The 17,116-nt window shown below is 41.0% G+C and overlaps 1 protein-coding gene across 2 annotated transcripts in view; it reads left to right on the forward strand.

The window, feature by feature from the left end:
* The window catches only part of DNAJB6 (DnaJ heat shock protein family (Hsp40) member B6), a 92,783-nt gene that overhangs the window by 38,755 nt on the left and 36,912 nt on the right, over positions 1-17,116 (forward strand). For both annotated transcript variants that reach the window (XM_050942274.1, XM_050942275.1), the window contains exons 7-8: positions 612-753; positions 5,309-5,379. In XM_050942274.1, coding sequence (XP_050798231.1) covers positions 612-753; positions 5,309-5,379 — 213 coding nt within the window. The remainder of the gene's footprint in view (positions 1-611; positions 754-5,308; positions 5,380-17,116) is intronic.

Genomic DNA, 17,116 nt, shown 5'->3' on the forward strand with positions numbered 1-17,116 from the left:
CTAGAGAAGGAATTTCTCTGGAACAGTAAACTGGTACAACACAGTTAAATTATACCACACTGAGGCCTATTACATCTCCCTATAGAGTCCCCTAGTTTTAAATAGTCACAGTGCTGTAGAGTATTTGTTATAGCAAAAATCTCATGAAAAGGGAGTAAGCCCTGTTAGAAGGAAATTAGATCTATTCTGCTTCTTGATCTTTTACTGACGCCATTAGACTGGACAAGTCTTAACCTCTCAGTACATCAGTTTCTATATCAGTGTTGCTTGCCTTACCAGATGGTGTGTTCAGTGTTTTTGAGGCCTCCAAAAGGGGCTACAGTAGTGTGTGCCTTTAAATGAAATTATGGACTCCAAGTGCTCTCAATTATTGGAGCCTAGTTGAATGCTAAAGGCCTAGTTTTCGCCACTCCACTTGAAGTCAGTGAGACTAGCAGTTACCCAGCAACTCTGAAATTGAGGAACTTGGTATTTGAAATTGGAGAGTCAGAATTAATAGACCAAAATTTGATGGTCCAGCAGACCGTCCTAAAGTAAAACAGTTATTAAAGGGTTTGTGATGAAATTGTTTACAGTGCTTTAATGAAATAGCTACCATGTCTTCCCCCCAGGTTTTACTTCGTTTGGTTCATTGGGGCACGGGGGCCTTACTTCATTCTCCTCTACATCATTCGGTGGCAGTGGGATGGGTAGCTTCAAATCAGTATCAACATCTACTAAAATAGTTAATGGCAGAAAAATTACTACGAAGAGGTAAGTGATGTAAAAAAATAAATGTTGTTGTAATAAAAACGAGTCTGGTGGCACCTTAAAGACTAATAGATTTATTTGGGCATAAGCTTTCGTGGATGTAAAAATCACTTTTTCACTCCTTGTTGTTTTTGTGGATACAGACTAACATGGCTACACCTCTGATACTTGGTACCATGTAAGTTGTTGTAATAGAATTAGTCAATATTTTTCTGATAACTTTCTTTACTCTTACTGTTTTGGTTTCCAATAACTTAGATATCCAGTTGTGTGACCTGTAATGATAAACCCATTCAATTCTCTTTTCTTTCCCTACTATTACAGGATGGCTCCTTGCTACAGCATGTGTAAGCATGCAGGGGTTGGGCAAAAAGTACCTAATGCCCTGTAGCCAAGAGTTTATTCAAAAGTGGGGAAAACCCTTAGCAGCAGTACCCTGTGTAGCCTAATTGACGGATTGGTATATTGATTAACTTCTTTTCTTTCACAGTAGTTAAGGGTTCAGTTTCTTGAACAGCTGCAGCATCAGGAAGATTACCGATGTTGTTAGAATGAGAGACCCAAGGAGTACAGGACAAACAATTGAAGTTGATCACAAGTACCTTTTTATTAGCAAATATACCGAACATATAGATGATCCCACAAACACTGAAATACAACAGCAGATAGTGAGTGTAATGTGTTTAGCTCTGTGACTGGCATCGCTAACATCTTCTGCAGGGGATCCCCACGGTGTCAGTCGGTATACTAATCTTCATTGTCATTGTCACCAGTGGGTGTCATCCTGGCATCTTCTAAGGACGTAGATTGGGATACAGCTCTTATAATGTGTTATGCTGATGCCCACGGGTTTATGTATATTTATGAAGGTTTTCACCTCTTTTCCTTATTTGAACTTCCACCTCCCACTACCTTTTGGAGTAGCCTATGAAAAATGGAACAACTTGTTAACGTTCCATATTATTCCATTAATATTTACATTACTCAATCACCATAACTTGTGGCTGGCTGTAAAATCCAAAAAATATTATAACCAGCTTTCACCAGTCCATTACAATATATATGTTCCATTGCTACTAAACTGCTATTGTGTGGTATCTTGTCATGTAGGGTCATTGCTATCTTGTGACAAATTTTGATCCAGTTCACTTACTGGTTAGTTGCTTTGTCAGGTCTGTCCTTTTAGTCCTGAGGCCTTGTTTGGCAAAGCTAAGTATCTTGCATGCCTGATGGCTGTAAGCCATGTTACAACGTGAATTCTTTAATTTCCCCTTTATATCTTGAATATATAATCTTTTTGTTCTTGGGTATACCTTCTTCTGAGAAGCTCAGCCACCTGTCAGCTGTTGGGCAGGGAGTGGATATGGGGATTCCCAAAATGGTACTATCATTGGAAGTTGCTCAGGGGTGATGCATCTTTTAGTATTGGCTTCTAGCTAGTAAGTGTCTGAATACTGAAGCCCTCCTCACTAGACTGCTGGAAGAGAAAAGGAGTACACTGTTGCCTTCCCCTCACCCATGGAGCGATTGATTGGGGATTGGGAGGCCACTGTTCTGCTCCAACCCAGCCTTCTGGTTGTAAGTAGTATGAGAAGCATAACAGGTGGTCTGTGTTATGCTCCAGCTTTCCTCAAACTCTGTTTTGAGAGTTGACCCTCCCGCCCAATAGGTTTTCCCAAGCAACATTAGTGAAAGTGATCTTTTCTGTGTCCCTACTGATGGTATGGATTTGAAGTGCAAATAGTCTTGTCTGATCTGTCAGGTAAGCTAATAGCAGGAGTTAAAGTTCTCTATCAGGAAAAATGTATTGCTCACTACTGGTGAGTGAGCGTTCAAGCACGATACACATCAGAACCTCTCCTCACTATTTTACACCAGTCCTTGGGAAACCCTTTGCAAATATGAATTAGTGACAAAATAACATGCAATAAATTAAGGATATGCATTACAAATGTAATTGACAGTTGTCAAACTGAAATGTTCTTAGTACTTATTAGTAGAGCTCATTGGGCTGAGACCTCATACCATGTACTAAATCTTTAAGAAATGGAGTGAGACCTCTAGGTTTCTGTATGAATTATACCATCTGTAAACTAGCAAAAATACAAGGTTCTACTATATAAGTGAACTGGAGAGGTGTCCCTTAATTACAAACATTTGTCAAGAGGTTTGTTCTAAAGTGAATTAGTGACAGTGCCAAAAATCCCCAACGTTTTGGTATTTATCCAGTGTCAACTGGACAAATACCGTGACACAGAAACTGCAGCCTCAGTCATTTAGCTGCAGTTTGTATTTAAAACGATGCTTAGCCAAGGCCTGGGTCATCATGCTTTGCATCATGCCTTGCAAGTTAGCAAAATCAAGCCCTGATAAACCCAGTGTGAAAGAACTTGAATAGAGCAGTGGTTCTCAACCTGGGGTCCTGGGCCCTTGACCATGAGCAGGTTTCAGGAGGTGTCCACCAAGCATGGCCAGTGTTAGACACACCAGGGCCCAGTGCAGAAAGCTGAAGTCCTGCTGCACAGGACTGCAGCCCAGAGCACCCAACCCCACTACCCAGTGCTGAAGCCACAGCCTGAGCAACTTAGACCCCCAGGCAGTTGCCCTGCTTGCTACATCCTAATGCTGGCCCTGGCTTTTATATGCTGAAACAATTATTGTGGCACAGATGGGCTGTGGAGGTTTTTGTAGCATAGTGGGGGTGGGGGCTCAGAAAGAAAGATTGAGAATCCCTGGAATAAAGGACCTTCTATCAGCTGGGAGGAACTGACATATCTGGACTATTAAGTAGAAAGTCTCTGCTGTTGACAGGGAGGCTGTCTCCATGCCTGTAATCAACATTACATCTTTACCCATGGCTTTTGTAACCAGTTAAGAAGAGGCACAGTCATGTCAACCAGTTAAAAGTAACACGGTACAGTTTGTGTCCACACAGTAGCTTTTCTGTCATCACAATTACTTCATTTGGTCACACTATTGTATCAGTGGGTTCTGGGAAAATCTGGACAGCTGTTTCATAGCATGTCATGAGGGCATCAGTAGCTCAGAAGACAGGGCAGTGCATCATTTGATGGCCTGTTGCATAGACTTGGGAAGAACAGGCCAAATTAATTACTTTATAATTAGGAGACATAATTAGGAGATTCTATCCACAGAGCAAACAAGTGTGGTTAACTGCTTATAGGAAGACAATTGTTTCAGTCTAGGAGCAAAATACTGTTAGCTGACATGGTGGTTAACCAAGTGGTACTCTCCATATGTAACAAAACATACTTAGAACTTCCCAGGCCACAAACTTGTTACAAATGTTAAGGTGTAAGATGGACAGGATCTCCTTAAGTCTGGTTAAAAATAACAGAATTAATTGCTCCCCAAAGCTATTGTAACATACAGAACACAGATGTACCGTGCTCAACATAACTAGCAGTCTGAGAAAAGGGGTGATATCCTTTTGAAAGAAGACAACCTTCCTTGGTCACAGTTCACAGGATGGTAGAGTTCCTGGCCATTACTATATTTCCTCTAAAATTTGGGTGTAGTTATATAATTTAAAAAAAAAAAAAGGCCAAGCAACCCTTGATCAATCCACATTGAGAGAGCAGGCAGTCTTCTTTGGAGAGAACATATAACATCTGCCTGTTCATCACATTTTCTCCTAACCACAACTGCTATTGTCTGATTCTTTATTGAGTACGTCCTGCCCCGTCTGATGATCAAAATAGAATTCTGTTAATTGATTTATGAAGTGAAAAGCTGCTACATGTTTCTATACCCTAAACACAGGTTACTTATGGATAGTATTTAATTCAAACTAGTCCTAAATATGGCCTACACTTGTGCTTTGAACAAACAATTATAATTCAGTGACCAAGAGAATAAAATGGACTGCTTTGCAAACCCAAAATTACACACTAAACATGTAACAAGAGGGGCAAAAGTTAATCCTGCTTTTGAACCTTAACTTGGCCACGTTAAGCACATGCTGTGTAGCTCTATTTTGGTGCTGTTGCACGTGTTCTGTATAGTGTTTCATCCTGCTTAACTAGTTAAACATATCCGTGTAATATTGTGGGGAAAATATACACCATAAAACACACTACGTTGAACACAGCTGTCAGAACCTTAACTGCCACAGTTCCTAACTACTACTTTAGCTGAAACTCAAAACTAAATTGCATATGATGCTTTTTGAATGGGAGGGTGGGGAGCAAAGGGGAGAGATGGAATAAACTTCGATCTAAGAGAAGAACTGTGATTATGTAGAATGTAGTGCCAGCTGCAGTGACTGTTTCAGTGCTGTCTACAACACTTCAGTGTAATATGCTGGAGGACTGGGAGTTAGTCCCTTACGGAAAGGCTTTTCAGTGGGTTGGGAGAGAAGATGCTAATTGTTGTGGCTTCCTCGCTGTTAAATATGATCACTTACTGCAGTTGCATCAGCCAAGCTTTGACCCTAGACTTGGCACTGTATTTCATTACTTAAATATCTACGTGTGGTGTACTTTAATCATATTGAACATGCTTTAAAACTATGATTAAATGGATTTTTGTCCTACAGAATTGTTGAGAACGGACAAGAGAGAGTGGAAGTTGAAGAAGATGGCCAGTTAAAGTCATTAACAGTAAATGGTAAGGAGCAGCTGCTACGCTTGGATAACAAGTAATTCAACGCACGTGTTAACAGAAATTTTAAGCTATAACAAGCATCATTTGAGGAGTAACAGGAACATTTTTTTTGAAGATTTCAAACGAACTCTTTCAATATCTGTACTTAAAGTATTTATAAACAGCTCATCGGAGCTCATGGTATTTGTCATAGACTTTTGAGTTAATTGTTGGGACCACATCAGTAGGACCATTTTTTGTCCTTAAATTGTTGTAAATTTTTGTATGCACTTTGCTTTTTATTAAACATGATCCAAGGTGACCCGTGATCCTTCAGTAGTGCTAGGGCAATATGTACACTAACCACTAGCATGAATCTTGCTTTTCCCACTTTGTTTGAAATGTGAGCCAACTAGTAGTTTGTCTGCTGTGAAGTTAACATTTCAAGGATGAACTTTTCATTAATTTCAACTTTTTTTTAATATTTAGTAGTGAAAGATGTTAATACGTTACTGGTAATGCATTTCTGGTTTAAATAAATTAAGGATGTTTTCTAGTTGTGCATGAATGCTGACAACTTAGTAAGTTCTGACAATGTTTAAATATGTAATGTTTAAGCTTAGGAAAACAACAAAGTAAAGCTGGTGAGCTGGGTCTTTTGTCAATTGCTAAAAAATTCAAATGAATAAATGCTGATGTTTGTGGTGCATTCTTTCATGGATGGCATTTGTAGCCGCCTTGTGTCTGTGTGATTTGGGCAAGTGGGGAACCATATTTTGCTTTTCAACACCTGCTTCCTTCAGGCTTCAGGCTGAGGGCCTTCTCTTTGCAGATGTTTTCTTCAATGTGACTGAAAACATGGCTTGTAGTTTCCTTTCCAAACCATTTTTGTCTTGTAACTAAGATGTTTAACATGAGTATACGATATCTCTGAAAACACTGCATTAAAAGTCCTTTTCTTCATATATGGGGCAACATGCCCATCTGTTGATGGACTTCCACAAAATTATTGATATCTGTCAGTCAATGAAAAGCAAACCCAGAATATCTAAATTAGCAGTATTTTTTTTAATGTTCTGGCATAGACGTTAAAGGAAGAGTAATTGTGATTCATAAATGTCAGCATCTTCAAACCTGAGTAGTCAAGGAAGTAACTGTAAAACTCTGCTATTAATGTGGTGTCTTCAGCTGCATAGACTCGAGTACCATTGGTTTACACACTAACCAACATTAAAATGGAGAAAAGTGCCTACTTACATCAGTGGAATGGGGAGTGATAATATAACATGGTCAGATTTTTCAAAGCCAGGCAAAAGCAATTGTTTGCAAGGCCCCTGTATGCCTGCTTTATACAGTAGAGATTTATGCTCCATCAGGTGTCTTGTGCACTGGGTATTTATGTATCAGTGATGCATGTGCAGTTTTATGCATGCAGCTAGCTCTGAACATCTGACCTACAGTGAATTGTCTAGGCTAGTTTAACATCCACAAACATTATGTAAGACTTCAAACCATACACTTTGAGGTGATCAGTTAATCTTTTCTAGAGAATACTGTCTGTGATGGTGCACTAATGAATGTCTAAGAATTAAAGTTCAGGAGGTGGATGGAAAAAATTGACAAAGTATATTCTTCAGGATAACTGATCCAATTTAAACCAAGAACAAATAACCTAACAAATTGTGTTAATTGCTGGTGACTGCAGTGAGGTTAAACACTGAGGTTATAAAATTTTAAATGTTTCTCCTGTTCAACTTTATAGTCAAACAATTTAAAGATGGTAGGAGAAGGAATAAAATATAGAAGTTATACTTTAAGGTTGGGAGATCAGAAGGTATGTACCTTTTTAAAGTATATGCCAAGGTCCTTGTAATAGAAGCTCAAAACTTAATCTAGCAACTCTACATTTTTTCCTTGTCAATTTTCCTCTCTCATGCACACCACTTGTTGCCCAGAAGATGACTAAACAGGGAAACAAGAAGTTAAAATGGTTTGAAATACATTTGTCATTAGGTCTGAAAATGTTAGCCACAATGCACTCCCCCTTCTACTGGCATGTCTTCAATCTGTTACAATGCCTACCTATGAAATACATGTGGCTTTTCAACCTCTTCCTTTAGCTGTTTGGCATAAGCTGTGTTGTAAATTGCATAATGAGAGCGTAACATGGTGACTTCACTGAAGATCCAGTCTGGATGGTGCTTTCTCTGCCTTCAGATTTGCATGGTTGATATTTTTCAGTGGTAGGCCCCATGCAGTTTTGAAATATGGCAACAGAGAAAACAGGCCAAAAACAAAAAGCTGGCCAGTTGGTCCACTCACTCTAGTCAATCAGTAAAAGACCTGCACAGTATTTAAAAAAAAAAAAAAAAAGCACTGGCATCTGAGGGAGTTGACCCTGGAACCAAATAACTATTTTGATTTGGTCCCAGCTCTATTACTTGACTGCAATCCCTCTTCCGCATACAGTGGTGTAAAGACTTTAAGGCTCCACATAGTTTCAGCAATCAGAGTGTCATTATTTCAGAATAAATTCATACTTGCTGCTCACTCTTAATTGTCACTTGCTGTTCATTCTGGATATAAAAATCAAATCCTGACCGCCACCCCTTCTTCCCCCTTATAGATCCATTGTGCACTTGCAACACAAGGGTGTGAGTTAGGCTTCTGTGCCTGAAACCCTATGTCTCTGGTAGCCTAACTGTATTAAAATTCCCACTGTTGTAATACAGAAATGCATGATTATTTTCTGCTCTGTTGAAAACCGGCTTTTATTAGGTTGCATTTAAGAACTTTGCATCACCTTTTCTTACTAATACATTCTTTGCATGCAAGACCTGCTCCTTAGGAGTAAAGGGTTACTTTGGGCACCAAATTTAAAGACTCATTAGCTTTCCCTTCTGCATGGCCTCTAGAAAAATATATAGTAACTTTCTCAGTTCCAGCAAATGTCGGTACAATGCTTTATCAAATATGTAGAGTAAAATGGGACTAAATGGAAACTTGTCCTCTTAAAGCTATTAGCCTAAAAGTAAGAAATTTTGTGCAGATGGAGACTAAAATGCTAAATATTGGACATTTGAAAAAGCAGGGTGGGACATATGCCAAGATAAAGCTTCCTTCAGATTTAGAAAAAGTAGAGGTGGTTTCTAGAACTACTATCCTTTCTGTGGTCTGGACTTAGTTTTCAGCTACCAATAGTATTCTGATGCTTTTACTTGGTGAAACATCTCAGCCCCTTCTGTGCAAAACCTGGATAATTCTTTACAGGGCAGTAATTTTAAGTACTGTATGTTGTACTATATGGTATGTGGGGGAGAGGGTTGGAATATCCAGTTTTCAATCCTTTCACTAGGACGAGTCACAATGCTTTATAAACTAATGGTTTTGGTTTTGACTGAATGTATTTAAGTGGCAACATACTATTTGTTAATCTTCATGTTTGAAATGTGTTTATTGCAGCATTCAGTTTTAATTTGTAATCCATAAGGAAGCTAAACCACACTGAGCTATATGGTAAAATGACAAAGCTCTACACGCATGTTGTATAGCTTGGTGTGTGGGCTGCAGTTATAACTCTGAATTAAGTTTTTATGTCTAGTCAGTAGATGAAATGTCATTTTACCATGGGATTGATGTCTAGCATGTTTCAGAAAAACTTGTCTCTGCTGCAGTTTGTAGTGTCCTACAGTAACAGTAAATTGTCACTGTTTGCAAAGCTATTGATATGAAACTTCAACTTCTTAAAATTCCATCAAAAAGGTCAGTAATCGTTTGACACATTCTTGTCTGCGTTCATGCTCGTATTCAACTTTCCTGTTGTCTATGTCTGCCTGGCTAAGCGCAGTGGATTTTATATGAAAGTGATGCTGATTAGTGTTGTGTTTTTGTATAGTTGTACTTCTGTGTGTGGTATTGTCTGTAGGAAGCAGCTTTGGTCGAGGAGGTTTGGAGACTGGAGTATCTAGATCTGCCTGTGTCCTGTTTGTTGTCAGTGAGTGGACTCACTTCTCTGCCTCAGTTTCTTCATCATTAACATGGGCATAATGCCCACTTTCAAGACTGTAATCAAAGTAAAATGGTTATACCAGCGTTGTATTACACTTGTAGTTAAGGTTTATTTTAAGAAAATATAGGATGGGATTTTCAAAAGCATTCTGGCACTAGCCTAGCTATGCTTTCATTGAAGTTTGGTAGTAAAACTTCCACTTAAATGGAAGAATAATTACCCAATTTGAGTACTTGGGAAGATCCACCTCTAGCATCAATGCTTAGCACTGTTTCTTTAATAATAATTAATAAAAAATCCACCAAGGATTTTCCCCAATATGGATGCACAATAGGTATTATCCTGCCAGCAAGCTGCAGCTCTGACTTCAAGATTTTATCTTTTTTTAAGGGAAAAGACAGTTGAATCTGCTTGTTCTGTCAAAGACTTGTTTACTTTGGAACTGAATTGTGACCAAAAACTCACTTCCCATGCTACCAACTAGATTCAGATGGCTTCCTTTTTATCCCTGGGTTTGAAGTGACTACAAGTAAAAGGTTTTCACCCCCTCATTCAGTTCCCTTGAAATAGATATTAAGACTTAGAAAATGGGTTTCTTTTAAAGATTACTTGCAAATAAGGACTTGTATTGCTTTACCGCTAAAACCCAGAAAGATCTTAGACTTTGGTCTATTGTACAATGTGCATGTATTATGTGAGGTTGTCCACGTAGGATAAATTTATATCTTCAGGCTTCTAATTACTATGGGATTTACTATTTTGTTCTGATCTTGGATTTAGTAAAACTCTACTTTCTATAGAAAAATGGAATGAAAGGTCAAATTGCCTCAATGCACTTCTGTTGAGTTTGAGTTTGGCACCTTTTTACAGTGATGCTTTGCTCCATTATCTGTCTCAACTATACAAAGGGAATATTCCTGCCTTTTCTCTCCCATGCTATTTTTATTCTATTTAGGGCTTGTCTACACTACCAGCTGGATCGACTGGCAGCGATCGATCCAGTGGGGGTTGATCATCGTGTCTAGTATAGACACGATAAATCAACTGCCGATCACTCTAGCGTTGACTCCAGTACTCCATCTCAATGAGACAAGCAAGGGGATTCGACGGGAGTGTCTCCCGTTGACACACGTTCACGTAGCAGAAGTTGTGTAGCTTAGATTGATTTCCCCATTCTTCCCCCCATGCCCCTGTAGTGTAAACCCTCCCATAGAGTGCAGTAGTGCTCAAAATGTGCTACTGGTTTTCTCACTCGAGAGGAAGAGACTGTCTAAAAAGGTAAGGGCTGGTGGGTGGGAGTGGGGAGAAACAGCTCATGCAAAGGATGAACAAAATGGATGAAGCTAAGTAGAAGATTTAGGCTTGGTCTACGCCAGCAATTTGTCAGTATAACTTTGTCACTCAGGGATGTGGAAAATCACACCCCTGAGAGGTCAGTATAACTGCGTCGAACTTCCAGCATAGACAGCACTGACAGGAGGACTTCTCCCTTTTACCCGGGGAGGTGGATTACCAATGCCAATGTGAGAAGCCCTCCTTTCAGCATAGCTAGTGTCTTGACTACAGAGTTATGTCTACCTAAGTTATATCAGCATAGCCATTGCAGTTAGTACGGTGCTTGTGCATGTGCACACTTTTTGCTCCTTGCTGGTGGTGCATGTCCTCACCAGGAGTGCTTGTAACGATGTGCAGTGCACTGTGGATAGGTATCTGACTGCAAATTACTACTGTCCAGTGCAAGGTGTTTTGGAAAAATTTTGCAGTGCCTGATGGGGTCAACATGAGTCATGTAGTGGTGACTGGGAGCATGGGGTTGACAGTGTTCTCCATCCTATAATTTTATCTTATCTCACAGTATTTTGCACCTTTTCAAAATCTGTACAAACCTGTGTCCCTTCTTGCTGTCTGCTGTATCTGACAGAAGCATGGAGCCCACACAGCTCTACACTATTGTCATGAGCATTGCAAGCACAGGGCACGCTGTCTTGCAGTATTTGCAGAGCTGCAAGAGGAGCTGTGGGGAACATGATGATTCACTGGAGGTTAGATTGCTATGGTACATAGAAACAGTTCAAGGGTGGTGGTGGTATTCATGGAGCAGCTAGAGATGGTAGAACACTGCTTCTGGGCCCAAGAAACAAGCACAGACTGGTGGGATCACATTGTCATGCAGGTTTGAGATGACAGGCAATAGCTGCAGAACTTTTGGATGCACAAGGCCACATTTCTGCATCGGTGTGCTGAACTTGCACCAACTCAAGGACAACAAAATGAGTTGCACTGACAGTTGAGAAGCAAGTGGCGATTTCACTGGAAACTGAATACTGGCACAGTTTTCCACAAGCGGTGATGATTTTAGCTGATATCTCACTCCTGAGGGTAACACAAGCTGCTGTTGGCATCCCAGTGACACCTGTGCCCATATGCTGCTAGCCTGTATTCTGCAATAGTGCCTGCTGAAGTAGTTACTGATTGGTGTGGGAAAGTGTCCTGCCGTAACAAAAGAAAAGGCCACTCTCCACAGGAACCTTCGGCAGAGAATTGCAGAGTACCTCCATGAAAGTTTTTTGAGATCTCTGTGGAACATCCCGGTGGACATAAACTGCTCCACGTGGCTCCCTCTGCCTAGCTCTAGAGGGGAATGAAATGTAGCTAGGAACTCTACCTCTTAATGGTTCCACTACTGCTTCTAGCACAAGAGAGAGTAAATCAACAGATGAGCTGCACTTTGGGAGTTCCATCCCTATAATTTCAAAGCAAACTACATACTTACCAGAGGCTCCTTTTCCTACGTCAGGCTCAGTCATGATCGTCTGTTGGACTGGCGGGACTGCAGTGGAGTCAAAAACACAGCCTGGCTCACTGCATAGCTGGATTCCCCTTCGCAAGTCTCTGGCAGATCAATTGTTGGCTTCTCTGGCCTTCTGCTAACCTGCTGTAGCTCCATGGCTTTCATGCAACACTACTGCTGATCCCTCTGTAGCCCTTCTGCATCCCCCATGCAATCTGCCCATAGATGTCCACTTTCCTATAGCTGGATTGGCGCTGTCCTTGTACAGCCTCTTCTCCCCTCAGGCCTAGGAGATCCAATATCTCCTCTGTCGTCCCAGCAGGAGCATGTCTGCAGCATGTAGCCAGTCTGGTCAGCTGGGCAGTTACACTCAACAATGGAGACCTGCTATGTGTGGTGTGCTTGCCAACTGGGAAAAGAAATTTCAGAAATTCGTGGAGCTTTAAAGGGAAGGGCAGGTTCCTGTCTACCTGACCTCTGGACAGCAGAGTGCACAACAGTGACCAGAGCAGTCAGTGTGGGGCATTAAGACAGCACATGGAGGCCAGTGACAATCTGTGTCAGTAATGCAGTGTCTACAGTCTCACTGTTGACCTCACTGCATTGGCTTTGACTTCATGCCATTCAGGAAGGTTGTGTTAATAAGTCGGTATAGCAGGGCACTTGTTGGCAGGAGTCAAATTTGAGGGCTCTTCTTCACTACGTGCTAAATTGGTACTGCTGCAATCGATGCAGCAAGCATCGATTTTTAGTGGGTCTGGTGAAGACATAAGTCGATGGGCGAGCGTCTCCCACCGACATAGTGTGGTGTAGACGTACTGGAAGTCTATCTAGACAACTTCGACTAAGTTATGTAACTTCCGTAATTTAACTAGCGTAACTTAGATTGACTTACTTCCTTAGCGTAGACCAGGCCTCAGTCGTGACACATCCACAGCTAGGTTGACCTAAGAATGCAGTGTAGACCGGGCTGAAGCACTGTAGACATCCCTTTAGTTATGGATGTTGAAGGGGAAAGGTGGGTTTCATGTGGGATTTAAATGAGAATAGTGGCTTTGCAGCAGGGTGGATTGGTTTTTAAATGAGTGATTTAGATCATGATTTAAAACTGATTTAAGTCAGGTAGCAGGAAACCTGAATTTAAAAAACTGGTTTTAGTCTTGTTTTGCATTTGTACTTCGTTTGTTTTCCTAAAGAGGTTGAGTCTCACTGGCTGATATAATCATTAGAACATGGTATTTTGCCACCATTTATTGTCTTTACACTAAATTTAGCGTTATCTTTCTGGTTCACAGAGTATGATTAATATACATTTAGTTATATAGCTTACACTTCTTGAGATTCTTAATTTTTATCTTTTTTTATTGTGAAAATAGTGAATACTTATTTACTAGATTTTTCTTTTTTTTAAGATGAGGATTTGTGTTGAAGTGCAGTTGGGTGGAAATTGGAATTAAAATACAAGAACAACATTTTAATAAATAGAACTACTAATATTTCGCAGGAAAGTCTACTCTGCCAGTCTCAGGAGGAACATTGCTAGCTTTCAGGTGCTTCTGGCAAAATGACTCACTCCTCTGGAACACGTTGTTGTTCATTTATGGAACGACTCATGCAGGAGCATGGAAGAATTAAAATCCATCATGCTGGAAGGGCATCTTATAGCTGGTGATTCCTTGCTGGCTGCTTGGGATACATTTGATACAGCCTCATGCACCAGGGCCGCCACAGTGGAGGTGTGAAGATCCTCCTGGCTCCAGTCATGGGGAATACTAAGGGAAATACAGACCACGAGGAAGGATTTGAGGACTTAATAATCAGTTCAAATACAGGTGAGGCCCTCCACTTGTGAGAGGTCTTGAGAGTCATTTTTCATTCTCTGGTCTTACATGTACCAGACCAAAGGAGAAAGCACATCAGACTACAAACCTCCTTCAGTCAACATTCCTCTCCTTCATACTTTTACAACTCAGAGGCAATTGGAGCCACTGAGGGAGAAACAAAGGTCCAATGCAGATAGCCCCCCCACCACCTTTTTCTTAGGTATGACTCACCTTGATAGGCTTCTTACCACAGTTCAGAGCCTGGCATAATACATTTGGAGTATCTCTACTCTATTTAGCATGTGTAGCTATGGCTTTTTGGGGGGGCAGGGGAGGTCACCTGGGCTAGAATTGCTGTGGACAAGTGGGGCCAAGAGTGTCAGCAACTGGTATTGCATACAATTCCTGTCTCTTCAGGGATCCCGCATGAGATACCGTTGAAGCAGGAAGCTAATTCTCTGCATCTTGGAGCATTTGAAGAGGTGCCCCTTAGGTCAGGTGTTGACAGTCAACACCGCAGCTTTGCATTATGTCAGTAGACGAGGAGCTAGGTCATCTCTGCTCTGTCAGGAGGCCGTTTGGCTCTGGACTAGCTGTATCTGTCACTGGATCACACTGCTGGCCCCACTTTTTACAGGTGTTCAGAACTCATTAGCAGATCACTTCACCACACAGTTCCCAGGCAACCCCCAGGTGCTGACTGAGGACCCAGTGTTATAGAACCACTTTTGCAAGTGGAGATTGCCACAGACCAGAACAAGAAATGTCACGTTTTTCTGCAAAGTGGGTTCCAATCAGGGCTGTTCCTCATGCTTTTCTCATCCCTGGACATTGGGACTAATGTATACCTTCCCTACCCCCAGTCCTCATGACAAGGGTCCTGAGGAAACTGAGGCAAGATGCTGGATTAATGATAATGGTAGCCCTGGCATAGGCTAGGCAATTTAGGTGTTTGGATCTGGTGGTTCAACACAGTACTGATTAGTTTGCCTGACAGTGTCTGAGAATGATAGCCAGATCTTACACCTAGGTGCTGGTTTGCTGATGGCCATAGAGAGAAGCAGTCCAGTCAAGTTCAGAATATTTTTCTCCAGAGCAAAAAGGCTAGTTGAGGCTGACCTAGAGAAACTTTATTTAGCTTTACAGATTGGCATCTCAGCACCTGCTTTTTCCCTTTACAGCATTCAATTAAGTGATACTGGCTATTTACTAGACTTGAAACAATTTTCACTTTCTATTCATAAGGGTCCATCTAGCACCAATATCTGCACATCACTTTCCTGTCAGGGCCCCACTATTTTTTCCCCATTAACTAGATTCTGTAAGTGCCTTATCTGTTTTCCCCTAGCTTGGGAGCCCCCTCCTTCTTGGGACTTTAAGTAGATCTTCCCTACTGAGCCCTTAGCAACCTGTTTCTTATACCATTTCTCAGTGAAGGATGCCTTTGAAGTCATTACATTAGCTTAAAGGGTAAGGAAGAGTGAGGCGCTCAGGGATGAGTCCCCCAATATAGTGTTTTCTTAGATGAAGATTATACTACAGCCTCGTCTAAATTTTCTTCCTGAAGTTGTTTGTGGTCCATACGGACCCAACTTATTTTCCAGTTTTCTTCCCCAGGCTTCATTCAACCCCAGGGGAATTTAAACTTCAAATTGTTTGGCAGTTCTTGTACTATCTTTCTTTTAACAGGTCCAAATCAGGAACTCACTTAACCTGTTCATAGAATATCAGGGTTGGAAGGGACCTCAAGAGGTCATCTAGTCCAACCCCCTGCTCAAAGCAGGACCAATCCCCAGACAGATTTTTACCCCAGTTCCCTAAATGGCCCCCTCAAGGATTGAACTCACAACCCTGGGTTTAGTAGGCCAATGCTCAAACCACTGAGCTATCCCTCCCCCATAGTAGATGGTTTTGTAGAGAAAATACAATGGTTCAAGAGAGGACACTAGATTTGTTTATGGGTCATTGCCGTAACCCTATCAGCAAAGGTTCAGGCAATATTACAAATTATCAGAATGTGTTTTCAAATGTATAAGAACATGTTATGAGTTAACCCAAGTTAGAGCCACCTAGCTAGTCATTCTATTTTCAGAGAGGCAGCAGAGGCTGTCTGAGCTAAAATCCCTAATTCTAAAATTTGTAAGGCAGTTCCATGGAGCTTGGTCCACACACTTGACACTCTTACACTCTTCTTTGGTAGAGGCTTCCAGATCAGATGTCTGTTCTGGCAGGGCCATCCTGAAGTCACTGTTTTAAGTAGAGTTCCTAGAACCCAAGCAAACATAACTTTGTTAGTCACCAAGAGGAATCCATGTGGACAATTTCTCAAAGAACAGAATTGCTGCCTACTTTATGGTAACTTATTTTGTTTCAGTTGTGTTGTCCACATGCATTCCATGGCCTCCCCTGCTTTTTTTGCTACTATGGAGTAAGTGTAAGTGAGAAGAAATTGAGGGATGATTGGGACGACTCCTCCCTCTCCACCCTAAAATGTGGGGGGAGAGGTGAGAGGCCCTCTAGAGTACAAATGCAACCTCAACGGGGGGAAAAAATTGATCTGCATGCATGAGGCACATGCGCACGAAAAGCGGAATCTGTGGACAACACCTCTTGAACTACGCTTATGGTAGTTACATAAGGTAAGCAACCATTTCTTGTCAGTGAACAAACAGAATATTGAGGTTATTGGTATTGCTGAAGTGGAGAAAACTGTAGATGATGATGATAAAAAGGGACCAGAGGTATATCTAGGACCTTGAAGGCAGTTGCAAGGAGTTTGCATAGAACCTGGTACCCTTGTATTCTTCATATCTCAGCCCTTCAATGAAGCACCCTGAAGCTACAGAGGGTGAAAAGATCACATTACTACTCCTGAGATGAAAAGATCTCTTGCCAAGTGGCACCTTTGTGGTAGAAAAAGGATCATGACTGGCAGGTTGCACTATTTATTTTTTTAAAATTTGGATACTGCCTTATTGTGTGTACGTCTTAAAGTTTGCTCTAGTAAAGCTTTGAAAGCTTATCTTAAATTTTGTGCTGTTATAATTAAACATATAGCCTGTCCCAAATTGTTTTAATTACCCTTTGATAGGATTTTATGTCTAAGATTACAGAAATATAACTTTTTCGAGTGTGCGT

Source organism: Gopherus flavomarginatus, chromosome 2 (genome assembly GCF_025201925.1).
Source record: "Gopherus flavomarginatus isolate rGopFla2 chromosome 2, rGopFla2.mat.asm, whole genome shotgun sequence".
In the NCBI taxonomy this organism is placed as follows: domain Eukaryota; kingdom Metazoa; phylum Chordata; order Testudines; family Testudinidae; genus Gopherus; species Gopherus flavomarginatus.